The sequence below is a fragment of the Cinclus cinclus genome, chromosome 3, assembly GCF_963662255.1.
Source record: "Cinclus cinclus chromosome 3, bCinCin1.1, whole genome shotgun sequence".
Classification (NCBI taxonomy): domain Eukaryota; kingdom Metazoa; phylum Chordata; class Aves; order Passeriformes; family Cinclidae; genus Cinclus; species Cinclus cinclus.
This window is the reverse complement of record NC_085048.1, coordinates 6,104,801-6,132,568: the sequence shown is the minus strand read 5'-3', so window position 1 is coordinate 6,132,568 and position 27,768 is coordinate 6,104,801. Positions and strand designations below refer to the sequence as shown.

Below are 27,768 nucleotides of genomic sequence, written 5' to 3'. Positions count from 1 at the left end.
GAGCAAACATCTGAAATCTTTAAAGGGGGACTATTATAAATACTTTGCTTCCATTCCCTATAATCCTCCTTGCAAAGAATTTAATGGCAAATTAATTTCATTTGTATTAAATTTTAATACAGAACACTCCTGAACAGAACTGAGCAGACACCTGAAGTGGTTTTTATACTCATTTTATTTGCTGGGTTTAGATAGCATGCATCATTTTACAGCACCGGTAGACAAGTCAGTGAAGCACACTGCTCTTAGGAACTTGTACTGTGGAATGTCTCCAAAACTATTACCTTCTCCCCCTCCACTGTAGGACGTAACATTAGCTGAAGACAAGACAGACACACATCAGGGCAATTTCCTTATGGCTACAAATACTCATAGCAGCGACTTTTAAAGGAGGGTTTATTAAATCAAGTCATTGCACTTGGGTCATTTATTGCTATAGCGAACAAAGGCCATTAAATAACAAACACCTTTCGTTTGTGGCTTTAACTGATTGTCTTGTTCTGTTCATCCTCTGCCAGCTTACACACAGGCACAATTTCTGCAGAACAACCCCCTTCCAAGATTTGTTTCGTGCTCCAATCACAGTGAAGAGCTTGTATAACAAAATAGGGTGCTGCATTAGGCTGAATTCTTGTTTTTCATCACTCGCTTTACAGGCATGAATTCCAGGCAAGAGTTCAGTGTCTGACAAGAAGCACATGATTCCTCAATTCATTTGTGATGCACTTGGGCAAGTCAAGGTTAAAAGCATTAAGAGTCAATCAGCTTACTAGCAATTTGACTAGCATTTATTACTCAATACCTGCACCATGTATTGATCAGATTTCAATGAGATTTCATGAACTATTTGAATCCGTAATGGACAAACATTCCCCAAATGACTTTTTGACGTTTTGTATTTTATGACACATCAACTGTGGAAGAATCCCAGTGTGGGATTGCTCTCAAGAAGTAACACTTTCATGTCACTTGAACAAGTGGCATACTGAATGCTTACTATATTTATGAGTACTCCCATGAAGAGAAGCTTAATAACTTTCTTGTATTGGTGAAGTTGCCAAATTATGTGGCACGTTTTTGTCTGTTAAATTACAGCAGATCTAAAGGAGATGAGCTGATTAACAGAACTAATGATTTTGACTAGCTTTCTAAAGCTGTATGTTTTTTAATTCTTTAATCAGACAAACAGCAATAAATACCATTGTCTCCCATCATTTTGCATATTATTTGTGTATTATTCTGGTGCAAGTTTTGCACCCAGGGGTTAAAGATAAAGGTAACCCACAAGATCTCACCTTTTTTTCTATAAAGTAACAACACCATCTTGGGCAACAGTACAATGATGTTAAAGCAATTGTTCAAATCACTCATTAAAATACAAAGATGCTACTAAGTTTAGAGGTACGCAATATACTGAGAAAGTTTATGGCATAAATATATAAATATTGAGAGCTTTTGAGAGTATCAAAGTTCCCAAAGGGATTTATTTGGAGCTATATTATTAACAAAACCTGACTATTGTAAAAACAGATCAAGATGCATACTTGAACCACTAGAAAGACCAATGATTTCAGAAACACAGAAGTACAGATGCTGTGACTTAAGGTTTACTTTTTCATGCTGTATACTGCAATATTTTAGGCACAACAGGTTAAGACTGGACTCTCGCTTTGTTTCTGTATTCCTTGCATTTTGTGGTTCAACAGTTAATTTTGTCATGATTACATGATTCAGTCTTAAATCCCTTTATAATCCAATAGTGCAAGTGACAAACCGTTCTGGTGAACTACATGGATTAGATCATTCAATCTTTCTACAATGCATAGGAGTTTCACCTGCTTCATTGCACTATCAAATTCCTATCTCATTACTCAACTTATTAACAGCATAGTATTAATATTCTCACTGCAGACAGGCACAACAGCATAACCCTGGGTAGGACTGCCAAAATTATACAAATACCATATATTCCCTTTTGCATGTAGGGGAAAAGTAGTGACTACAATTACGATACAGTTATTCCATCCCTTCCAACAGACTATTTTACAGATTAGTTGCAAAGACAGATCACCCTATTTATAGTATAGATCTCTTTAAAAATTAAGCTACAGGTATTCAATAAAAATCTATGAAGAATTCCCTCTCCTTTCTATACAGATTCAGTAGTATTTTCAAGCAAACCAAAGAAATAAGGTCTGCAATTCCAGCACAGTAAGAAATAAGGCCTCTTTTATATTGGCAAAAAAAATTACACCATTATTCTTTTTTGTTTCCTTATCTCTCTGAATATAAGACTATATTCCTTTTTTTTTTTTTTTACTATATTTTTTCTTTAAAACTGTAGAACACCAGCATCCACTATAATGAAATAAGAGTCAGTTCTCCTTGTGTTCAGCTTTGAATTCCTGGTGAGTTAAAAACATTGAGTCCATAGCTGTCTCATGTAGACATCACTGCTTTCTTCAATTTTTCTACTTCAAGCTGAAAAAAAAAGACATTTTGAAAAGAAAGTCAGTATTAAAGTAGCTCTAAAGTCTTCAAAGCTTTCACCAAAGTTATAACCTTTATATTTCAGAGACACTTAAGTATTGCACCATATAAGCATTTGACAGCTCAGTATTTACAGTTGGTTTTGTACCACTATATTGCTAAATGAACAGGAATTTAAAATAATTAAAATTTTAACTACAGTTCTGATACAATTTTTTTAAATTAAAAAAAATGTGTTTTATAAATCTGTTTATCTGGATAAACTCTCTCTGCAAAAAGAAGTCAAAGCTGGTTTATGGAATCACCTAAGGTGTCCCCATGTAATGCTGCACCATCACCTGAGAGTAACCTCTTAAAACAGCCTTGCATGCAAAACACTGCCTGGATTAATTTGTATTTCTTGAAATGGATAGAGGACACCTGGTGTTACATTCTCTTCATCTCCACTGCATATTTAAGGTATCTTCATAGATTGCTTTAGAGTCACATTAAAGAGAAACTCACCAGAAGTTTCTCTCATGTGTTTCAAGCAGCTTTGTAGACAACAAAATATACTATTGCACAAATAAAATACCCTTTTGTACCAGACCAAAATTACTTTTTACAATGAGCTTATCCTATTAACTAATTAATGGCATCATATTGTACTGCAGGTACATTCTTAATCAGTAAATTGAGGAGTGGTGTTCATTCATAAGGAAATTTTTCAGATGCATTCTTTTCTTTTGGCAAATCACCCACACTTACTATTTAAACAATTCAAAAATTTAGCGAAGTTTACTTTTGCCCTGTTTTATTTTACCTAAATTAAATAGGTCTTTCAATCTTATAAATGCAAAGTATTAGCTGTATCTCTTGGAACTTGTCCAGTTGGACATATTTCTAGCAAAGAGCAGAATCCAGCAATGCTAGACTGAACTCCCACCCCAACCCCCCACACTGATTGTTCCAAATAATATTCCAGAAAATGAAAGCTGAACTTAGATCTTCTCTATACATCCAAATGCCTCATGAGGCATTCATTCAATCACAAAATAAAACAGCAACACAAAGGGAACTGAACAGGTTTGGCAAGACTTTCCTGTGACATCAAATCCCAGAACAAAGCCTACACACCTTTAAACTCCCCATGCCCTCCCAAAGTGATCACATTACCTCCAGACTGCTTCGCATCAGCTTCTCTTCTTCCAAATCCTTCTTTAGTTTTTCCAGTTCTCTCCTAATAATAGTTAAGAGAGAAACAGAAATTAAAAAGGGGAAAAAGAAACTTCACATAACCAAGGACAGGATGCACAGGTCTTGTTTAAATTTTAGGAGTGGGATTCACAAGGCACGTGCCCACCAGTGAATTGTTACATCTGTTGGACCACGAGGTTTTGCCATCACTCAACACTTCTTACCTGCAGCTATTCACCTATCCCTAATTTTTAATCCCAATTTTAAGAAGGCTACTTAAAAGTTTGTGCTGTTATTAAATATTTAAAGTTGAATTCAAGCTAAAATAACCTGGCTATTTCTACACCGAGAATAAACTACTTAGAATATCAAGCTCCTACCAGCCATGTTGATACTGCAAATACTTGTGCACATTGTTACACAAGACCAGCACATGTACTTATGTCATTACCACAAAAAATTAACTACTTTTCCTTACAATGAAAGCACAAACTGTTTAAGAACTGTTTTCAAAAAGATGTAATGGATGCAGGAGTGCAAACTAGGAGGGAAAAAATGTATACAAATTCCAAAATACTCTCACATCAAATTTGTATGTATTTAGGACATTTAGTAGGATCAATTTCAATAGAAAATAACTAAATTTATGTATTAATATGTTATTAGCACAGAACAGTTTTCTAATTTTAAAGTCTGCCATTGAAGACATTTATAAGATGTCTATATAACCCTTCACATATTGACAAAGGAAATATTTACCCATGCTCTTTCTTCAGTGCATCTACTAAACCAATTAAATCATTAATCTGAGTCCTGAGCTCTTCCACAGAATTTTTTTCATCATCTGCTTCTCCTTTAGGTTGGGGATCTCCAGGTAGAAAGTCGAGTATGACAGAACTTGGTCTCTGAGATGAAGGTGGAATCGGTGGGCTGAATGAAGATGGCTAAAAAATAAATCAGCAGAAAGGTAAGAAGTGAAATCTTTATGAACTGAACACTTACATCACACAGGTTGTACCAGGATAGGAGGTAAAGTTCCCTTAATTTTCTAACTAAAAGGTAAAAAACAATGTCCAGTTTGAATGGATTCCTGGGGTACATGAAATAGTTATACAGCTCTTAATTAAGGATCTACCTGAGGTTCCTGTAGTCACTAAAAAAAGTACTTACACTGCAGTCCTCTACACTTTAAAAAAAAAGTGACTTAATGGAACCCACTGGATCATTATAAAGAAGCTTTTGTGCACTTTGCTGATCTGCTCAGTTGTTCTGTCTGCCAGGAAACTGGAGGCTGAGCAGATATGGAACTTATTTGGGAAACACTACCTGATACAGCAGTTCTCATCAGAACTCACACGCTTTGTAAGTATAAGTGAACTTCAATACTAAATATCTTACTATGAACTTTATACTAAACGACTCAGCTCACTTGTACTTAAAATATAAGCACTGGCATTCAGATGGCTGCGTGAACCTGGATTGGAAATGCAAACAGGATGAGCAGAACAGCAAGCTGCCTGGTACTCCTCTGACTCCTTGGTAGCATCATACCTTCTTTGTTTCAACTGGCTTTGGTTTGGCACTTTCTTCTTCTTTCTGCACCTTCAAAATTTTTTCTGGACCCACATTTTGACTTGCCTGGTAAACCATTCATAAGGAATGAAAAGGTTTTCAGAATTAAAAAAAAAAAAAGTAACACAAAACAAAACAAAAAAAACCCCAACAAAACTTAAAAGTAAATAAATAGAGTAAATTTTAAAAAAGCTAAAGCTTTCACATGTTTCTAAAAATGCAATAGTAAAGGGGAAAACCATGTAACTAAACTTAAACTGCTACACTAGCAGACTTTTCTGTCCCTGACAGTCAGAACTTCCCTTCTCTACATTCAGCTGAACTTAAATCAAACACAGGAATCTTGGGCAGGATTTTCATGCATATTTGCAATACTTAAGTGTGTGATGCTTTTGGGAACCTGTAGGTGCTTCCACAAAACACAAATGGGCAGGAACTGTAGATGGTAACTGGCATGCCTAACTATGCAACATCCAGTGGAAAAAACTGATTTCAGAGACTCTGCATCTCATTGTCTGCCAACCTCACATCAGCAATGAGATCAGAAACCCCACATTACAGCAGCATTAAATTACCAATTTATAGTGACCAATTGTCAAAGTCACTAAAGACACTCTCAGATCTGTGTGTATGTAGAAGATCTATTTCACCAGTGAGACCAGAAGAGCCAAGCATTTCCTGTAGCAACAACCCATGGAACAGGAACACTCCTTCAGCTGCAACACAGTTCCAGCTGTTTCTCTTACATTCATCTTCCTGCTGGGAATGGATGTCCCCACACACAAAACCTACAGGAACTGAACCCTTGCAGCATTTTACTCTCAGAAAAATGGCTTACAGGACTGTTCCCCAGGGCACTCCTGTTGGCTGGGAAGCCAGTTTTTAGTTCCCTACTAGGAGAACACCCCCACAATACTCACAGGACTACTGCTATTGAAACGGGAAGGCAGCCTCCTACCAGGCATCTTGGGCCGGTTCGCAGTCGGGTGTGACAGATTATCTGAGGTAGCTATTACATCAAAGCTTAACAGATCTACAAAAAGATGAAAACAGAGACCACCATCAAGACCAGAAAGTTTTGCTGTGTTCTTTTTATCACTTTTTTTAAACTTGAGGCACAAAAAAAGAATTATTAGAATTCTTATTGTTTCGAGGATTTTCAGCATATACAACAGGAGGTATCTGAAACAACTGCATGACTTTGACATATCTGTATACAAACTGTATTTTCCCCCTTGAAAAAATAAGATTTAGTTCAACTAGGACTTAAATTCCAGTTAACTTGTGTGAACAGAAGAAATGCTCTAGCAACATGGCAGCGCCTGCAGAAAAATAAATTTATTACTTTTTCTGCCATATTCAACTACTTAAGAGCATATTTTCTTGTCACTGAACTTGCATGTAAAGCATGAAAATATAAGTTTTGTGACTAAGACAAAAAAAAAGCAAAAATGGTGAAGAACATACTGGCGTACTCCACACAATGGTGAAAATTAACAAAACATTAACTGCACCTATGTCTGTGCAGTAGTTTTTTCATGTTCAGTATCTAAAGATAATATACAACTTCATAAAGTCGTTAATAAAATACTTGAAAACTCTACTCATACTTTATTCAACCACACAGATCTCTTTGCTCATTAGTCTCTTTATGCTCACACCTCTAGGTAAACTCTCCTAGACCAACTTTACATCCTCTGGGAACAGGCAACCTCAGGAAAAAAGTTCCTAATAGGAAGAACTGACCACAACTATTCTTAGTAACATAAGTATTTCACCTAAGTAACAACAGGATTTAGCCTTCTCCACAAAAATAAATATACTTACCTGGCAACAGATGTTTTAATAAGACTGAGTGGTGTTTTGTATTTAAGCACTGACATAAGATTACAGTTATTATATATCATTTGCAACCCAAATTCATCACTTATTTTACAGACTGTAACTAAAATGCCACACAGTATTTACCACAGGCACCATAAACAATATCCAAGATTTTGGGTTTGATTATTTTTAACATTGTGATTTAGCAAACAGAATATACAATATCTCTTTTCCTATGTTCTCATTAAAGGTCAGATAAGAAAAAAGCCTTGGGTACTGAGCCAGATCATTCATGCTCCTTCAGTGTCTGGATATCTTAAAATCATCTGATTGATGCAAGTTTATTCACACATTGTCAAAGCTAATTTATACCTGTAGGTACAGAGTTTTCCACTGAATGTTTTAACTGATTTAAATGTGTTCTCCACATTAATATCCTTGAAGACCTTAGAGCATTCAGCTCCTTAGGACAGCCCTCATCAGACCTACTTCCTCACCCATTCCTTTACAGCAGTGTTACCATCAGTTTTGCTGCTTTTTACTTCTACTCAAGAGAATGTCAAGGCAGTCTTTTGCAAACATGCAATCACACCTGCAATTAAACAAGCGGGGGAGAAAAAAAAAAAAAAACAAAGAAGGAAGAAACAGAAGAGTGATAAATGGCAAGCAGCTGACGGAAAAGAGGATGAGGGAGAAATAAATGAGAAGGGATTTCTGCTCTAGTCTGTGCCAATATTTCATTTAATACTCTGCAAGCAACAGTGACCACGAGGTCATCTTCATGGTCTTTACTCAATTATTAGTAGTCCCAGGGTGGTTCAGGTTGGAAGGGACCCTAAAGATCACCCTATTCAAGCCCCTGCCATGGGCAGGGACACTTTCCACTAGACCAGGTTGCCAAAGGTCAAATTAGGATTGATGTTAGTTAGGTATCATTAAAAAGTTAGGTATCATTAAAACCCTAACCCTAACAAGAAAATACTTAATGCCTTTTTCCCCTCATCTCACTAATTTCTGACCTTAAATGATTCTTCTTTTCTCTTTCCACAGAAATGACAAATCATTTTGCAAGAGATTTAAGTAAGAATTATAAACTTAGTTGCTATTATGGTTGTAATGCCACTCCTGTCTCCGAACAGTAAACATCAGGAGTATTACGAAAATTAAGAATATATTAAGAAAAATATAAAGTTTAAAAAATATCACAATATTCGACAAGACTTGAAAACCCCTATGGTCCTGAACTGTGTACTATTTAAATATAGATGGTGGGATGATACAAAAGCCAAGGATTTTTTCTGTATTTCTAAGAGCTTCTAAAGGAATTTGTTACACCTGAGAGAATTGCTCAACATTAAGATTTTGCCAGCAGAGTCCAGTCAGAGGGAATTCTGCCTGTACTTGATTTTTTTTTTTCACTTTTTCAATTCATTGCTTTGGTTTAGGGAAGAAATTAAAACACAGGTTGGCGGAGATTGGGGTTTGGGTTTTTTGGTGGTGGTGGTTGGTTGATTGGTTTTACTGCAGGCTTAGGAGGTTTATTTGATTGTTTCTCTTTAATTTAACAGCATTTTTAGTTATTTAAGAGAAAATTTAACCAATAAACCATTAAACCAATAGAGATACTGATGAAGTCCATTGAAAGTTCATAGTCTACACCCATTTCAGTTAATAAAATGATTTATCAAATAAGATTTTTACAGACAGACTGTGAGCAATTGTTAAAGGAAATCACATCACAGTTCCAAAAGAGCAATGCCACACATCTGGAGATAATCTGGGTGAAAAAAAGGACTTTATGACTGAGCAAGAGACCTTCCTAAAATAAGCTAAGCCTAAAGTTACATAGGATGGACTATTAGAAATGTCTCTTCTACAAGCTTACCATGGATCCACCACAGAGCTGTTAGGAGCTTTGAGAGGTACAATTAATGAGAGGCTTTGTTAAGATTTGTGGATGCTTTAAGTGTATTCACAGCTGTTTGTCTTTAAAAGCTTTCACAAAAAGAAGCAAAGCTGAAGGTTGGTTGAAGACATTATGGTTCCACCATCTCATGTGGCTGGGGTTTAAACACCCATGATATAAGTGAAACATATCCAATATTTTAGAAGGTAAGAACTCACATTAATCTGTGGAGTAAAAATATGGCACCCTTTCTCCTATTACTCATTTTGCTGAGATTTCCCACCAAAAATTCAGGTGACAGCTGTAAGCTATAAAATATTTTAAAAATTCCATGATTGTGTTCTTTGTGTGTACAGAACGATAAAGCCATTCAACCTACATATACCAGATGTGCTAAAAGTACTGAACACATTTCACTACAAACAAACAGTAACTTTGGGTTATCAACAGCTCAACTATATATTTTTTCTTACTTTTAGTTCTCACCAGTTCCTAATGGAAAAACCTACTTAAAGAACTTCTTTAACCACTAAGGAAAACAGGCATTCAAACAAACAAAAAAGTGCATTTTTAATAGAAACCCCAAAATTCTAGTACCAATAGTTGCAACTGAAAATCATGCTTACGATGTTAAGAAGAGGATATGTGTATGGAATAAAGCATTTGGATTTCCTTAGAGATTGTTATCTTACCAAAATGGAGAAGGGTAGGGTAATTTCCTGACACGTAAGAAGGGAAACATGGCAAACAGGATAGGAAACAAAATCTGGAAAGAAAAGTCAAGGAGAGGAATGTCTAGAAAAAGATTCTGAACAAAAAAATTATTTTACAAAGCAGGAAAAAGAAACATTTGTAGAAGAAACAGAATTGCTTTACATGTTCAGCATGCCAGTATTACAGCTTTAGTCTTTTACAGCACTTGATTCTAATCAAACAGAGAAACATTCATGCAATTTTTCAAATAAAACTTCAAGAGGAGTTATTTCAATGTGATCAATGTTTCTAAATGGTTCTGATTATTTGTCCTTTTTGGCATGGGGTAGGGGTTGGTTTTTTAATTATAGAATATTTACAGCTTCTTATTTTGCTAAACTGAAAGTAGCTCAAGCTAAACCTCACTTCATGGTCAAAGTAAGTTGCAGAGAAGCAGGACCCGTATTTAAAAAAGTTATTTCCTAAAAATTCATCTAGCTCAGGATCAGTATCTGAAGAGGACTCTAAAAATAAGGACTCTAGTAAAGCAGTTGCCAGCCCCAGCCACCCATTTTTCCTCATCTTTTATTAATACCTACTTTAGTTATTGTAAGGTTAACAGTCCTAAACAGCATATAAGGAGCCAATATATTTTTTATAGTTTTATATAGCCTTGCTGCACAGGGTATTATGTCTTTAGCAGCACAGTAAGTAGAGAATTAGAGCATGAGATCCATTACATTTTACTGGCAGGAGTTTGGATCAGTCCCTTTTCACAAGAGTGGTAGGTGTGACTTAGGCAGATTGTTTGAAGGAATGTCAGTTTGACAAAACAGGATTTCTGAAACTTTCCTTCAATTGCAGTTCCTTGACCCTTCTCAGTGTTGTGGCCCCACATGAACTGCCTGAGTTTCCTTTGCTTGCTGTGCACCAAACAGAACTGAACAGACCTCACCCATGAGCCTGTTGTACACCCCTATGCCCTGCCCCATCCAGGTATTAAAATCTTTAATTTCTTCATAAGCCTGTAAAAACCTATATTTGCAAAAAAATTAATATTTTCCCTCAATCTGTGTAGAATTATTCTGTTTCCATCACAGAATATTCTAAGTTGTAGTATACACATGAACACCTGACAGCACAGGTACTATGTCACCACCCTGGTTATTAAGGATGTCATGGTAACTGAACGTAAAAGGAAAAAAAAAATACAAAAAAACCCAAAAACATATTCCAGCTGTTTTCATAGGGATTTTTCCTGAGGTTAAATGATACTACCCTATACAGTAACACATCTAACACAACCCTAGAGATAATAATGGAATTTATTATACTAGCTAGAAAGCTGATAATCATAGAATGGCTTGGGTTAGAAGGGAACTTCAAGATCTTCACCTTCCACTACCCCAGGTGGCTTCAAGCCCTGCCCAACCTGGCCTTGGACACTTCCAGGGATGGGGCAGGCACATCTTCTCTGGACAGCCTATGCCAGGGCCTCACCCTCAAATTAAAGAGGTTTTTTTCTACTATCTAATCTGATAGTAAAATTTCTGTATTAAAGACATATATGAATTTACCTTTCTTCATATAAAGCATTTACACTTAAAAAGCATATTTTAACATGCTCAGTGAAAAAAATCAGGAGTATTCTTTTTATTACCTAAACTGCTTCAGTTCTTTTAATGCCTTATTTTTATCTTCCAGATGTATTTATTATACTTTGGACCAACTATTCTACAACTGGAATATCACAATTTGCCTTAAAAATAAATATATTTATAGTATTTTTAATTGATTATTACTAAAATATTTTCTGAGACAAAAAGTTGCATTTGAGAGATGAAAGATGAACATTGCAGGTATAATTCACTACAGCTTTTTCTGAAGTGGTTACTCATAAAATATCAATAATTCAGAGTTTAGAAAAATATGCCCACAGCAGCTGATCTCTGCCTAAGACACACAGAGGTCTGGTATCAGCTGCACAGTCAGTCAAGGACTAATGGTATCAATACAGTAGTTCAGAGATTCTGATCATTAAGTGTGGGGGCTTTAACCACTGCCAAGGGTTTTACTGGATATATTTAGAATTAAGGAGATGCCAGGTTTGGTTCAAGGTGCTTTAAGCAAAGCCATAAGCATGCTATTCAAATGTACAATGCTCCATGCTTTAAGGCCCCAGTTTAAGGTATGATAAAGTCAAAATCTAGAATAGCTCTGAATTAAATCACCAGAGGCCAAAGGTAATAGCATTACTAAGAATTCTGAAGCCAGCTAGAAAAGCAAAGTTATCTGAACTGCAAGAGCAGAATAAACTGGACCAGCCATTAAGAAAACAGCTTCATAAAAACTCAAGATGAAAGAGGCAGCAAAAAAAAAAAAAAAAAAAAAAAAAAAGCTTTTAAATTAGAAGAACCATCCATTATCTCTGTCTCCCTTCCTGCCCACTGTCACAACCCAGAGCTCAGCAGCTATCTGCAAATACCCTGCTGACATCTGCTCATCCCCTCCTGACTCTTACCTTCAGCTGCCTCCAGCACTTCTAAAAAATACACAGGCATAAATGCACTCCGTGGCATTTTTGAGTAAATCGCTCAAAATGCTCATTCCAAGCCTGTAAAACACAGCAATCCAAACAGAAAGACCCAAAAGAACATTTATTTTCTTACCTGATTCTTTAGAGCTCTTTACCACAAGTGAATCTACCTCTACTGATTTTGGTCTGAGTGGCAATGGTTCAGAGTCTAACTTTGGTTTTGCTACTGGCTCAACTTCAGATTTTGGTCGAAGAGTAACAACTTCTCCATTAGTCCTGGTAAGAAAAAAAAGAAAAAAACATACCTAGTAAAGACATGAAACAGTTTAAAAGGCAAACATACTAAGAATTAGAAGCAAACTGAAAAATTACAGTAGATTTTATCACCTTCTAAGGTCTTGTTTTAAAACCAAGGCTTCTGGAGATCATTACTACTCCTATGAAAACCAATTCTGCTGTTCCAGCTCTTGCAGACTTGCCAGACGTACACAAAACTCATGTGAAAATAATGCAGAACTTTTACTGTAGGAACCACTTTAGTCCAAAATATTGCACCTCAAATGACAGGTGAGCTGAATAACATTTTCACTAATACCTCCTGAAATAATTCAGAAACTGACTCCTTGACATTAAAGAAATATTCCTTACAGGAAAAAAGGCTGATAAGAACAAGTTCTTTCTTGCTGGATATGAAAAAAGCTACTTTGTAGCTTTTGTTCTATCATGCATTCCCTCCATATCTGCTCACATCATTCACAGACAAAAAAAAACCCCCAAGAACAACAACGAAAAAAATCCAAAGTACTAAAACCCCCACCAAAATAAATGAAGAAGAATAGATAACATCTTCCTTTACAATTTTTGCCATCACAAACCCATTCTGATCAGGCCTGATCACCCAGTTAGCCTGTACATGCCAAATAAAAACTGTGCTCCTTTCATTAATTCACCTCCCAAAGCCTGTAACTTTTATTGCAGTAGTAAAAGGAACAGCAGCCTGATTTTTCCTAAAAAAATGTTAAAACTTTCAGACATTTCAATATCTCTAAGATTTAAAGGTTTCAACTGCTAAAGGCCACAGCTTACTACAGATCTCCATTTAACTGCACATGTGCATCCTTTTACAGCAGTAATTATTTTCTAAGCTGGATAAGAACACGACTTGTGGTTTTCAAAAAATAATCTTTACTTGGGAAAGTCTTCAAAAGACCAAGTGAATATAATAGTTCTGTACTGAAAAGTTATTTAAGGTGCAAGCTCTTTGATGTAGCAGATGTCTGCTTTATTTTCACAAGGCCAAGTGTATCACAACCTCACTTTCTCATGGTCCTTTCAAGCCAACTGAACTTCCCAAAGGGACAGTTACCAGTCAGCTGTTGGTTTACACTTCTAGGTAAGGGCCTAGCAACTACTGTGATGGAGACAGAAAGGAAAATTCTATGTGAGGGATTGTATGGATGCAAAATAAGGCATCGTCAGAGTTTCAAACTCATGAGAAATTAAAAAAAAAAAACCAAAACAAAACAAAGTGTATGTAGAAGCAATTGTCCCTAACTCAAGTGAGAAGGCTCAAGAGTAGATAATGTGAATGTGGTTCTGTACTAAGTGCTTCCTTCCCCAAAAGCAAACATGAGCCACAGTGAGTACCTTTAGCACAGGTACCTGTGCTCAGTTCTTCCTTTCCATCTATCTTACTCTCTACAAAGTGCTCAAGCCTTGAACACTGAGGCAGCTCGAATTTTCAGGGTTTTCTTTCTATGCAATAGTAATTCTCAAGGGCTGTGCCCACATTCTTTTACTCCACCTTGCCACTGTAGCTACAGCAGCCCCCAGAAGAGCAATTTCATCTGCCTCATGGTCAGTTATGCTCTAATACTGACTCTGAGATGGATTCAATGTCTCAAAGGACTTGAAAGGTCTAAGTTCACATTGACAAAGACTGGGAGAAATAAGACAATGGGAGGTGTAAGGCAAAACTTATTTTTGCATCCTTTTCACCCTTAAAGCACACGTTTCTTTCCAACTCATCCAAGAAGGAAAATCAACAAATCAAATTGAATATACTTGGTGACTGCAGCTTAAGTGATACTGACTTGGATGCAGATGATGGCAAACCAGGTTTGTCTGGACGTTTTGGGTGCAGGAGCCCTGCTCTCAGTAAGCTGTTGGTCTTGCTTGGAGGAATAGGCTTCTTGGGTGGGACTTGAGGAGCTTGTGGCTTCAAAGGCTTCTGATCCAAAGTTCCTTTTTCATCTGACAAAGGAAGTCACATTTTCAAAACCCCACATTGTTTAGAATTCTTACACTGCTCATCAATTAAAAAGCACCTGCTATCAGAAATGGCTTCTTTGAAGATTAAAATGAAAAATAGATAAGCAAGTGTCTTAAATGACACCTTATCAAAACACACAAACTACTTACCCGACCTCAAAAAGATTTATCTTAGAGTAAGATAAGCCATGAAACGGTATTAATAAATTATGGATTCACATTATTGCACTGCAAATGACAGCTAAGACCCAAAAATCTTTGTACTGCTTTGTCTTTTCTACAAATTCATTTGATTTCCTTTTAAAGAGGTAGGGTCCTTTCATTTTGTTGTAACTAGACTTCTTACACATACAAGCAGCATAATTTCTCTATGGAAGAAGTAGGGGGAGAGAAACGATGTTTCATCTGAATAGCTGAATTTATTTATCCAAAGTCTACCTTCCTACAAAGAGATAGAAATTAGGTATGGATTAAAACAAAAAAATCCAGAGGAACTGACACAACATATGGGACACTGAAAAATTGAAGCTGCTTTACAAGCAATAGTTGAATAGGCTTCAACCCACGTGTCCTAACTCTACCCTGTTGGACAGGCAGAGCAAACCTTCTACTTGTCCCTGTAAAACCATGCCATAGTTCAGTATACACAAAGTACTGAGTATTTTAAAAAAGAATTGTTAGGATACAGCAATGGGTTACAGTTCTTTATAGTTACTGCCCTTATTTACAGGGAAGGGGAGAGTGACCTTCAGCTTTGATTCTCTCCATCCTCCCCTCCTGCAATTTGCTTTTAACCAAGTATTGATCTGGTGTAAAATGTTTACATATGTTATGGATCTGGGAGCAGGGCTGAGTATTTGCTGCAGCTCCATGCCAGCAAAGTGCCTGAACTGCCAGGTCAAGGACTGATGTCCTTTGGATAAGTCCTGCAGTCACTGAGCATCCCTCCAACCCTAAAACAGGAAGAAGCCCATGTTCTTCCACAGGAAATTAAGAAGCAAACAGATCCTAGAGATACTTCTGTCAAAAGCATTGCTCAGGGGCAGAACTGCCTTCCCACTTTGGGACACTTGAACATCAGGAGGAGACATGAGCAAAAAAACAAGCTGGCTGACATCTAGCAGTCTCGGCATGGAGCTAACAATGCAGGATGCTGAAGCAGTGGAAGGATCTGCCACACGGTGGGGCTGCCTGTCCTGTGTAAAGCAGCCCATCAGCAGCACCAGCCACTCCTGCCTCCCTACCCAATAGACAACACTGCCAGTTTTAAAAACCCAACACCAGCAAGTACTAACTGCAGATCAATTTGCTTTACTGAAGCTATGCTGAGCACAAGCTGACAATTACCCTTTTGCTTTTAAAAATGAGTGAGTTCATAAACAGGGCAGAAAAAATGTCATCGAACCCTACTCCTTAACTCTCGTATGTCAGTTCTCCCTTCTAATACTCCCACTCAAAATCTGAATATAAAAAATGTCAATAGCTAAGTGGAATAAGTTAATACAAAAGGCCAAGGTTCACCATGAGCACAGAAACTGGGCATTTCTGCTGGACAAAATGACATATCTTTTTTGGACTTTGCTCCTCAATGGAAAAGAGCACTGGCTAAAAATGAAGTTTTGTAATGGAAATAAAAGATACAAATCTGAAGGCATTTACACTGGAAAAAAAATTTCTACATGCCACCACGAAGTGTCCTTCATTATAAATACAGAAATACTCACAGAAACTCTATTTTTAATTTTTGATCAATTTTTGATTGCAATTAAAGGCAGATTTATTAGTCTCCCAACAGACATAAAAATAACATGGTTTGATAGCTTCTGGTTAGAGCTGCTCAGTATATTTTTCTGAGAACTAGTTACAGAACAATTTCATTCTTAATGGGCTTAATTACTAGTATTAACAGGGCTATTTTTCCACAAGTACAATTGCCCTGATAAATGGACACCTTTTCCAGTAAAACAGTAGTGCTATCTAAAAAAGTAATTTTTGTGACCTGATCTGCAACTGAATACATGACAAACTTTTCCTCCTGCATCTCCTGTAGCTCAGTAAAGAGTCGTCTACTTTATGTAATTTTGTAGAGTTCACTTTCCTATGTTTTTTGGATGGTGTCACTCAGTATTTCTTCCTATATTCTTCCATGAACAGTGAGCTCAGCTGTGCAAAGATTAACTCTATAGTCCAAACAGAAGCAGTTTAAAATTAAACTTCCTTCAGTTTAGAAGAATTTAAAAGGAGCCACGGGATCAACATTCCTGGAATCATACATACATACATCTCAATTCACATCTGAAGATGCTGCTCCCACAGATAAAAATTACTTGTTTGTTCACATACAGAACAAACAGAACTGATTTTAACAAGTGTTTTTCATATTCAGTACCTGGGAAGGTGCCTTGTTAAAATGGGGGTAATAAAAACTATCCAAGGAAGCCAAGAAACCCATCAGCAGCCTCAGTGGCAGCAATGCTGGTCAGCCACAGTCCACCATTCACAGGACAGAGTGGTTTCATAATTTGGTTAAGCTGCAGAAACATCAAGATTTCTTCTGAAAGGCCCAACCTTGTTTAAGGTTGTTTAAGCATCTCACTTTTCAACATAATCAAACATTTTCACTTGGCAAGTTTTTCAAACACGGAAAAAAGCCTTTTAGAGTCTGTTTGGGTGACTACAGTAGTTTTGCCTCTGGAAAAAGGCATCCTTTAAATGTTAAGAATAAAGCAGTAAATGTCTCCAAATTCAGTGGAACTTAAATATGGAATATAGCAAGAATTAACAGGACAAAAAAATAACTATTTCTGAGTATTGTGACTAAGTTCTATCTAAGGAGTCTTGTACCTGTTCTGTGTAGCTCTTTCAAAATACTTTTGATCAGGTTGATTTTTGCAGCAGTTAACCTTTCCCCTTCTATTAACTTACTGCTGCTAAAAACTGCAGCCACTGTCACGGAACTACCCCTTCATGAATTTATAGTAACTATGTTACTGTGCAGTGCAATAACCTATCTTCAGAATGTAATGCAGCAACAGAAATAAAGATTTCAACAGAGTTTAGCAGTTCCTCTAACCACCCCAAAGATATTTCTGTAACATCTCACACAGGAAAACTTCAGTAGATGTTATTAAGGAAGTTTGTATGATGGCTCCTGAACAGAGAGCCTATTGCCAGAGCAGCCAAGTCACCATGAAAAAATCATCCTTACCTTTTTCTTCAGACCTCAAAGAAAGGAATTTCTTTTCTCCTGCTGGCAATTCAGGTCTTGCAGCTGAATGCAAAATCAAACCATAAACATTTCTCAAAGAGCTTTAATTATCTTGGTCACTAACTAAAAATAAGACTCATGCCAAGTTGTATCTTCTCTTCTGAAAGGAATGTAGTACCATTCATAAACACTCACTTGAGCCCAAAAAATTTGTGAGCCACTGTTAAAATGTTTCCAAAGCAGGCTTCATTATAACTTTAAAAATACACAGCAGCAGCATGAAAAGTAACCTCAAAGTGTGACTATGGCTGCATTATTAGGAAATAAAAAGCTGCTTCTGAAGTTTAGTTTGAAGTCATGCACTGCTTCTGAAATTTATAATTTTCTCAGACCACTATACATGTACCACATACCTGGACTTTTAACTGGAGGTGGAGGTTTCTTCGGCTTCTGCAAAATGAAGGGGGAAAAAACCGAAGTCAAACAAGCAAGCAAACAGATATTCTCTGTATCCAAGACAGCCTCATTTGTGTTTTGTTTTGCATACTGTAATGTGGAGCTTGTTTAGCAGCTGATTTCCAAGTATTTCATAAAGGAGGCAATCAATTCAGACAGGAAACACAAAGACCTGGAACAATGCCTCTGATATCTCCCAGACAACCAGGTAAAAAATTCAGGGCCAAAATTTAGGTCTGTTCAAATGAAATCAGTGCTTCAGCAATGTGCATAAACGGGGGGGGGGGAGGAAACCCCTAAAATCCAATAATTTCATCTTTTTTAGTCCAAAGAATTGCTCTGAACACACTCACTTTCATTTCAATATAAAAATCTCAATCTTAGTACATGCCAGTTTAAATGCCAGTTTGAAAGAGTATCCAGGTAATTTTTTGAACCAAAGATGTTCACTTTCACTAAAAACAGATTTCTAAATTAAGTATCAGAGGAATGGCCTCAATTAATTGACTTTTAAATTACAAGTGTAAGCAAAAACTAATAGATGCTGGCAGCATTTGTCTCAAAGATTACAGTTAAAAGAAAAACATTTAAGTTTAAGCTCCCTTATCATTACGTTCAAGTGGGCAAGATGGACAAACTATACCAGACATTAAAAATGTACAAAGTATCACAGAGTATCACAATGCAGCAGTTTCTACATTGAAATGACTATTTTGAAACAGTTATTCATCACTTTCTGATACACTTGAAGTTGAATCTCTCTCCTGCTGAAAGGAGACTGCCACCTCTCAGGAGAGATCTCAGCCACTCACCCTCACAATGTGATTCATTAAATTACTTTACAAGAGGGGGCTTTCTGGTTGTACTAAGGACAAGATTCCCTGATAAAATGATACAAAAGCCTACAAAACCACTTGTCCTTCACACAGGTACTGCTGACACCATACAGGCTCAGTCTAACACACCCCCTCCAAAAACGCCTCGCAGTGGGTATTTTTAAAACAGTTGCTATGGATGGATTTCACTTCTGTGCCCCTACAGCTATTGAATAAGCTCTTTTTAATGCAGCAAGATTTTACTCTAACCTGTGAAAAGTAACTAAGAAGAGCCACCCGTATACAATTTCTTCAGAGGACACAAAAGCAAGTGAACCCAAGTAAAAAGATTCCCTTTTCATTCTTCCCCAAAAAAGTAACTACATTATCCAGCTGTGCAGCACTGCTGCCCATACCAAAAACAATTCAACAGAGTTCAGCATCAGCTTGCCATTATACAGTTCTGCTCTGTGTTTTCATGAAGCCAGTATCAAATAGCTGATTATGATCACCAGCCATCCAATGCCTTGAGCCTCAAAGCTGCTCAGTGCAAGGTGAATCCCTGTGCTGAGACACTGCACACAAAGCAGAATAAAGGATCAAAGAACGAAAATGTTGTTTAGGGTAAAAGAACGGGGTTTTTTTTCTCCATCTCTGTAGGAAACAACTCTGTATTGTGAAACAGCAACCCTACCTACCCTTTCTTCTTGTATTTTATGGCGTTTATGCTGCCCCTGCACTGCTGAGAATCCATCTGAAAAGAAAATTCTGTCTGAGGGTAGGTAAGTTTCTGTGGATGTGAGGTAACTCAGGATAAACGAGAAATTAATAGCTCCTGATCTGGAGCTGAATCCATTTCACCTGGGGTTCATGTACATTTGGGAATTAACACAACCATCTCTGCTACACAAACGTGACAGAACCAAAACATCACACTAATCTCAACAAAAAAAATTTTAACACGAGGACCAAAATTATAAGGTCACTGAGTACCACGTGAAAACATGAACTTTTACAAGTTATTACACAAGATGGTGAAAAAGTATTTCTAAATCCTACCCAAAAAATAATCTTCAGGGGTCACTCAGCATTTTGTAATTACAGTTAGTAAAGGACTTGAGATGGAAAAAATCAGCTTATCTCCCTCCTGAACAGCAAGGGTTTAATTCAGTAACCAGCAACATGCAACTCCATGCTATCAGAACTACACCCTTTTCTAAAAAAAAAAGACCTGATCATCCTCATTAATTAGAGTTTATCTCAAAAAACATGCCTCACTTTAGTATTTATAGTCAAGTTAAACACAAAGATTAACCTTCTCATATTTCTTCTTTTACACAACTAGGCCAAGATAAAGTTAAAACTGCCCCACTTGTAGTATTTTTAAGCTACAAAATGTGCTGTGACCTCTTTTATTCTATGCATTTTCATCAATAGTTTTTTTTTTTTAGTTTTTTGTGATACAAACAAAAGGTGTAAGAACTTACAGGGAAGTCTTTATCAGACTCTTGTATTTGAATAGCAAAGTTATCTGGGAAGACTCCTTCTTTACCATTGAGCTCTCCTCTCCACCAGCCTGGCTCTCCAGTGTCCTAAAATAAATAACCGGTTATTTCAACCAATATTTACTTCTTCCCCAGAACAGATACAGGTACAATAACTATTTCCCTTTCACATACAACATAAAGTAATTGTTTGTCTGAAATTGGCCAATTTAAATGTCTACAGATCAGATCAGGTTTGGTCAGGTTTTGTTCATTTTCCAAAATGCAGGCTGAAATTATATTACATCATATAAGATAAGGGTATAAGCATAACATCTGCAAAGGGAAGGAAAGTCCACAAACCCAGTTAAGACCTAACACAAAACATTTGATCTTCTCAGCTTCCTTGACCAGTAAGTTACTCTGTAAATACTTCAAATATTATTGGCATGACGCATAATTCTACTAAATAAAAGTGATTCTGATGCTATGAATGAGCTCCACTGGTCTGAAAGGCTAAAGAAGCAGAATATATCCCACTGAGAGAAAAAACAACCATACTACAACAAAAGAAAATAAAATATTGGCTAATTAATTCAGCGGCAGAGAAATGCATTATATGATGCTACTGGATCAAGGCCTTTGTCCACAACAGAAAGCATGATGCTATACTTTACCAGCATAAATAACAGCTTTCCTCTGAGCCTCTGATCCAAAAAAATCACAGAAACCTACAGTGGTTTAGGTTGGAAGGGATCTGAAAAATCATCCAGTCCAAACCCCCCTGCCATGGGCAGAGATGCCACTCAGTCTGAACAACTCTTCTTAGCTCCACTGTGGACTAGTGTGTGCTTGGGGTAAATTGGTTTAAAAAGACAGAGAGGCAAGAGATTGAGTGGAGATGGGCTAAGGGTTGCTGTGTTGACAAAAGAGCCTTCCATAGTTACTCTTTTCCACTGTACTTACAATCAAGGATGGCCATAACATCAATAATTTAATTCCATAAAATTAAAATCTTAAACTAAAAAAAATTCTTCTGCAAGTGAGAGAAAGTTGAAGATGAAATTTTCCACTTTTTTAGGAAAGTCATAATTCCTTAATATAGCAAGCATATAAACAAAAGACTGCAGGATATTGCAGGGAAATTAAGTATGGGTAGGTTTATTTCCTGTTTAGAACCATCTCTGCAACAAAATGATCAAAAGGTGCTTTCAGAATTCAACACAAATGAGAACATTCAACTAAACAATCATGCTTCTCTTACAGACAAAATACCACTAATTTCTGTCTGGTCATTCTTCATCACCAGGGAAAAAGAACTGTTTGGGAAGGGGCTGTTTGCAAAGCTTTTCCCATTTCCTCACTGAAAAGGCATTTGGTACTGAGTGTACACTGATCCCACTGGCCTCTGAGTACCCCAAGATAACCTCCCACTCTGGAACCACCTTTAAAGCCACCTGTATCTCCATCAAGTGCAGAAGCACAGAGTTGACTCTCACATGAGAGAAACCAGTTTATAGGAATATCTACTCCAACAGACCCTCCTGGTTCCCAATTCATACACTACCTCCCTGCCAAAATTCACCAAAGCCATAGACATGGTCAGAGCAGACACAACTTTCTTACCTTACTGATTATTTGAATGATCTCGCCTTCTTTAAAGCTGAGCTCATCATTTGAGCCATCATAGGAAAATATTGTCCTGCAATATTCCTTGGCTGGAAGAGAGTAGCACAATTAACCTGGATACCATAGGTAGTAGAATTCATTACAACAGCTCTCTTAGGCTGTCTGAGAGCTGAGAAATTCACACTGTAACTACACTGAGAGCTGAGAAATTCACACTGTACCTTTCCTTCAAGACCAGTCACCTGAGACTGCTTTTATGAATGCACAAAGTACAGGAAAAATAAGATAATATATTTATTGAGCAAAGGAAATAAATCTTTGAGAAGTTAGAAATATAAGCCCCAAAACATCTTTTTCACAACAGCAAATTAATTCAAGCCCTCTGATTTCAGTGGGAGAAAAGAGGCATTAAAAGTGTGACAGTTAAAATTGTAACAGCCAATTTCACCCCTCCATAGCTTTTATATATTCAACTTCGAGCTACTTTACATAAAAATGGTTTCAAACTTCTTAGAGTTTATATGTATTCTCTCAAAATTAATCTAAATTTTAAATTTGCAATCCTAATTAAATACAGGCAGCTGTTTTCAAGTGACATCCTTTATTAACATGTACAACTACAGAAACTTCAAGCAGCAGACTTCAGGAATTGTGCAGTGAAACCAAGTAACTGAAGCAAAGGCATTCTTTGGCTAAGCACCTGAAACCAGAGCTCATCTGAGCCAGCAACTCGGCCACAGCATCTTCTGCAAAAGCAGAAAGAATAATTCTTCTCTTCCTATTTGCTACAGTTCAAAACTAATCCATTTAAAATTGTGGTAACACTTGAAAAAGCAAGAGGATTTTTTTTCTTTTCCCACGCTGGCACAAAAACAACCATGAGAAATGCCAAAATACGTAAACACTTTTTAACCCCAGCACATTTAGAATAATTTAGCAGATAAAAAGGTTGGATTTCTGTATCTGACACACTAAGAAAGAGGAAGCAAACAAAAAGGACTCTTTAGATGCTGCCATAACCTATCAGGTGTTTGGCACTGACACCACAATGAGCAGCTGCTTCACCCTCCAGTAAGAGCAGCACACCAAGTCACAGAATCACAGAATTGGCTGCAATTCTTAAAGACAGCTTTTGCTGGGTGGTAAGAGAATAAATCAGTTGCAGTCAAACCTTTTACTGCTGTTGTATTTTATTTAATCAAGATACACATCTGTAGTTTAAAAATGCACAAATGGTATTCACAAATAAAAAACAATGATAACTACTATGTTAAAATGCCAAGTATGCCAAGGTTCAAGAGATAATGCTAGAGATATATGTATGTGTGTTCACAGATACGTGAATCTTGTGCCACATGAGCAGTCTTAGGTACAAGAACTTGTATTATTTTGATGTCTTATCTAGTAATCAAAAATGTTCAGTCACAGCCTGATACATTGTGGTTCATGAAGAATTACAGAAACCATGAACCATGTCAAAGAGGTTAATGTTTAAATTGAGGTCCAAAGCCCAGAATTCATATTGACTCCAAAAAAAATTCAACAGGTACACTATAAATATCTATCAAATGTGAGGAATTTATCAGTAGTCATGGGTGACTAACATTTCACTACATCCTGATTCTGTGAAAACACATGCATTTCCTTACTGCTGGGGAGTTGGTCACTATAATCCTTCATCTCCTCTCCTGCTCCAAGCACTTCTCCCCTCCTCACACTGACAAAAACAGTGACAGAAAGGGGATGCTTACCTCTGCTCCAGCTGCCAGAGGGCTGGAGACAGGGAGCCCTGCACCCTGCCCAGGTCCCCCCCGTGCCAGGCTGTGAATCCCAGCATCAGCACCACCAGGAAACCCAGACACATGAGAGGAGTTTTTGCACAGTTTCCCCTTTTGATCTTATTTTGTGAGCCTGGTATTCTGCCAGTAGTTAAGTTTAAGAAAGACTCCAGTTTAATTTTACAGCATTTACATTTCAGTAAATATTTTTAAAATAACTTAGTTTAAATCTTTTCCAAAGTCTCAAGACTAGCAATAGAGTAGCAGGAATCATAGAGAGTGTATCCTAACGTAACTGGGGGAAAGAGGGGTCACATTGTGATTATTTTATTTTTTAAAGAAAATATTTTTACATACTTGCACCAGAGGCCAAAACAAGCTTCCAAAACCAGAAACTCACTACAATCTAAGCCACCTTAGCATAAACATTTCAGAGGTCTGTGTTTATCTGCTAACAGATGAACACAGTTTATTTTAAAACCTGGTCTCTCAAAGCTGAGGATGAGACACATGAACTACACTATGGTCTGTATTTAAATAAGACACTAAAGAAGAAAAGCTTTCTTCCTAAGGTTTAAGATGTTCTTATCTGGTGTCTATAGGTATTACCTACTGATGTTCTCCTACAGGTTCTATTGCTGTCATATTTAAGTTCCTCTCTCTGATATGTATTTGTTTCTCTGGGAAAGAGACTCAGCATGGCTACAGGATTAGTCCAACTTCCACACTTTTAGCATGAGGTGCACCTGAAACTATGAAAGGAGCTAAATACTGAATGTTTTGGATATCCAGCATTGAATGCTGGGATTTTTTTCTAGGCAGAGTTGAGTTAATTTTTATGCCAAGTTTTAGACAAGTCAAATTTCACAATGCTAAGAGCTGCACATTGTCTTACTGGTTCTTAGAGCAACAGCAGTGGAATGCTTTAAAAGAAAGATGTCACAGTTTCCTTATTTCTGCAAATTACACATTCCATAGAAAACAACACACCAAAATAAGAGATTTCCACATGAAACAAAAATATACTTAAAATTGCAATACAGAAGTTGACTAAATGTCTGCTCTGGAACTGGGGAAATAAGCAGTCTACACATCACATAATCAAAGTTAATTTTTCATACAGGGTTGGCACTCCCACAGGTTTTCTGGGTTGGCTTAAAAATATCTCTCTTGATAAAACTGAGCAATTTGACAGCTAAATGAAGTAATAAATTCTTAAAATATAATAAAAAATAAAAATAAAAAAACCAGAATAAACAGAACCACAATGGAACTGGATTATGAAGAGAACAGACCCCAACACAAAATAAACACCAACTTTCTGCTGCACACTGCCACCTCCACAGAAAATCCTGAGGCTACAAAGGAACTTGTGTAACTTGGGAACAGAAATTGTGCTGGGAGAATGTTCCATGGAAATAGGTCTCCAGCATACCATCAGAATCAAACTAGGCAGAAAGTACATCCCTTTCAACATGTCAACAGAAAATTAATGCAAAAGGACTGTTTCAATAAAAGTTCCTACCAGACTTATTTTGTTCTGGAAGACAACCCTATAAATGTTTCTGATTATTTTTCTACAGAAATGTAAGCAAAAATTCCTTGAGAATTTTTTGCATTTGCATAACTCCTCAAAGGTACAGAACATGACCTAAAACTCCAGTACACACACACATTTTAGATTTTAACAGAAAAAAAAAATTATAAACAAATAGTTCATAAGAAAGGACTACCACGTAACAGATGCAAATATCCATCAGCCTTACCTTTTGGTTTACTTTCAGCTTCTGGTTTTATTACTTCAGGTGTGTTTTCAGTTTTCGCTATATTGCCAAAATGAATTAACTTGGTTCCAGGGGGGTGGTTAGGTAATGGCTGTATGAAGGGAAAATAACTTTGTTAACAAAAATTTTTTAGAGTTTTATTTTTGATTAGGCTACAGAACAGGCTGAATTTTTCATTAGCTGAGATGATGAAAATTACCATCTCCAAGATATTTAATGAGCCTTCTCACTAAGCACTCAGCTTACTGTATTTCCTTCATTGCAGAGACTGCAATTAGAGCTTGTTTACTGATTAAAGACACAGCACAGCTTTAAAACTGATCTCAGGACATCGCCAAATATACTTTAGCAATTGTACTTCAGCAGTTCCAGGTGTTAACTCTCCCATTAGCCTGAATACTGCCTCCTCCAGCACATAAAGAAGCACTTATTAAACAGCTCTGCTCAGAGTAACTCGCTGGCCATGCTTACTTTTGCACTGGAATAAGGCAGGGATATTCAGCAGCCACACATCACCTCAGACAATCAGTTTTTTAACTACTCAGACAAATGAAAGAGAACATGCCTCCCTTCACTCTCAGCAATTTGTACGGAACAGGTTAAGTGTCACTAGAGATTTCTCCTAAATGAAAAAAACAAAGAGGCATTGCCACAAGTTTCAGAGTTAACATCTAACCAAAATAAATTAGAGAATATTTCATTTTTCCCCTTGGAAACTTACTGAGCTGCCAGGCAGATTCCGACAGCTTCAGCCACATCCACTTCTTCACACCCTAAGATCTACAAACACAGAATATAATCTTACAGTCAGTACTTACCTGAGCAGCTCTAACAGCATTACTGATGTGAAAAATCCCACTGCCTTTAGTTACTCTGCTCATTTTCATTTACAGTTCAACTCTGCAGACCTTCCACTGTCAGAGAAACTGGATTTACTCTCCTTAGAGCTAGATAATGTCTGTAGGTTGGCGGCTGGTGCTTGATGCCATACCATAGAGGAAGCCAAGGTCACTTGGAATGTTCCTTCAGTACCTATGCAATTTAACTCTCTCCAGAGTGGTATATGAAGGAAGCACTAAAATAACCCTCCTCTAAGATTAAACACCTCCAACATGGAAATAGTTCTCTGCATTTCCCCCCTCCAACATAAGATGCAATTAGGAGTAAGAGAGGAAGTTTAGGCAGACAGAGTATAAATAGCCTGAGCTCAGGCAGAATGCTGGGAGAGCTGGAACAATCTCCTGCAGCAGCATATACACTCCTGTGCATGTCAGATCCATCAGTGCTCAGCCTTCCTGTGCTGAACAGTCTGAATTTTCCAAGGGAAAAGATCTCTCTCTCCTCTACATAGCTTTGGTTTTTTTTAATACTGTCTTAAAAGACTGACAGTGCTCTCCCAGCATTTCGTCAGCTAACCCCAAAGCAAGTCAAGGAATACATCCGTTTTCACAAGAGCTTCATGAGATCTATCTCCTTTGAGCTCTCCATACTCTTCTGTAAGTCTGTCCACCTTTGGGATGACTTTGGCAACAAGTGTAAGTGGAATATTAAGTGCTAAACTAAATTGTTTATTTCTCTGATATTAAACTATGCAAAACCATTTTCTCACTTCATTTCCTCTCTTTATGAGAAATGACCTACAAGACCTTCCCAGACAGGCCAACCAAAACTGCACAGCACCAGCACATTTTATTGCTTATACACAGTCAAATAGAACAATTCAAAAGGTCTGAGCTGACTTCATATTAATTGCACAAGTTTGGATAGGCTCTTTATATTCCCAAGTGACAAGGTACACAAGTAGGGAAGCACCCTTTTGAATGATCAGCCTCAAGACAAGAAAGCAAACTGTAAGCTAGGTGCTGAAAACCTACTCTAACAGCATTCACATGAAGATGTAGTGATCACAGACTGACACATCAAGGGACAAAGGAGAGGAATGAGAATCCATGTGACTTCGCAGAAATATAGAAGGGTTTGAGTTGGAAGGGACCTTCAAGGACCACCCAACTCCAACTCCCTGCCATGAGCATGGACACCTCCCACAGAAGCAGGCTGCTCAAAGCCCCATCCACTCTGGCCTTGAACAATTACAAAGATGTGGTAACCATAACTTGTGTGGGCAACCTGCTCCAGCACCCCATCT

General features: G+C 37.2%; 1 protein-coding gene across 2 annotated transcripts in view; it reads right to left on the bottom strand.

Moving 5' to 3' along the window:
• Positions 1-1,721: 1,721 nt before the first annotated feature.
• CD2AP (CD2 associated protein) overlaps positions 1,722-27,768 on the bottom strand; it is a 75,123-nt gene continuing 49,076 nt past the window's right edge. For both annotated transcript variants that reach the window (XM_062489653.1, XM_062489652.1), the window contains 12 exons: positions 25,605-25,713; positions 22,058-22,149; positions 20,435-20,539; positions 18,090-18,126; positions 17,677-17,739; positions 14,291-14,450; positions 12,331-12,473; positions 6,159-6,271; positions 5,218-5,304; positions 4,426-4,610; positions 3,646-3,709; positions 1,722-2,481 (listed from right to left, as the gene is read on the bottom strand). In XM_062489653.1, coding sequence (XP_062345637.1) covers positions 2,440-2,481; positions 3,646-3,709; positions 4,426-4,610; positions 5,218-5,304; positions 6,159-6,271; positions 12,331-12,473; positions 14,291-14,450; positions 17,677-17,739; positions 18,090-18,126; positions 20,435-20,539; positions 22,058-22,149; positions 25,605-25,713 — 1,200 coding nt within the window. In that variant the 3' untranslated portion in view covers positions 1,722-2,439. The remainder of the gene's footprint in view (positions 2,482-3,645; positions 3,710-4,425; positions 4,611-5,217; positions 5,305-6,158; positions 6,272-12,330; positions 12,474-14,290; positions 14,451-17,676; positions 17,740-18,089; positions 18,127-20,434; positions 20,540-22,057; positions 22,150-25,604; positions 25,714-27,768) is intronic.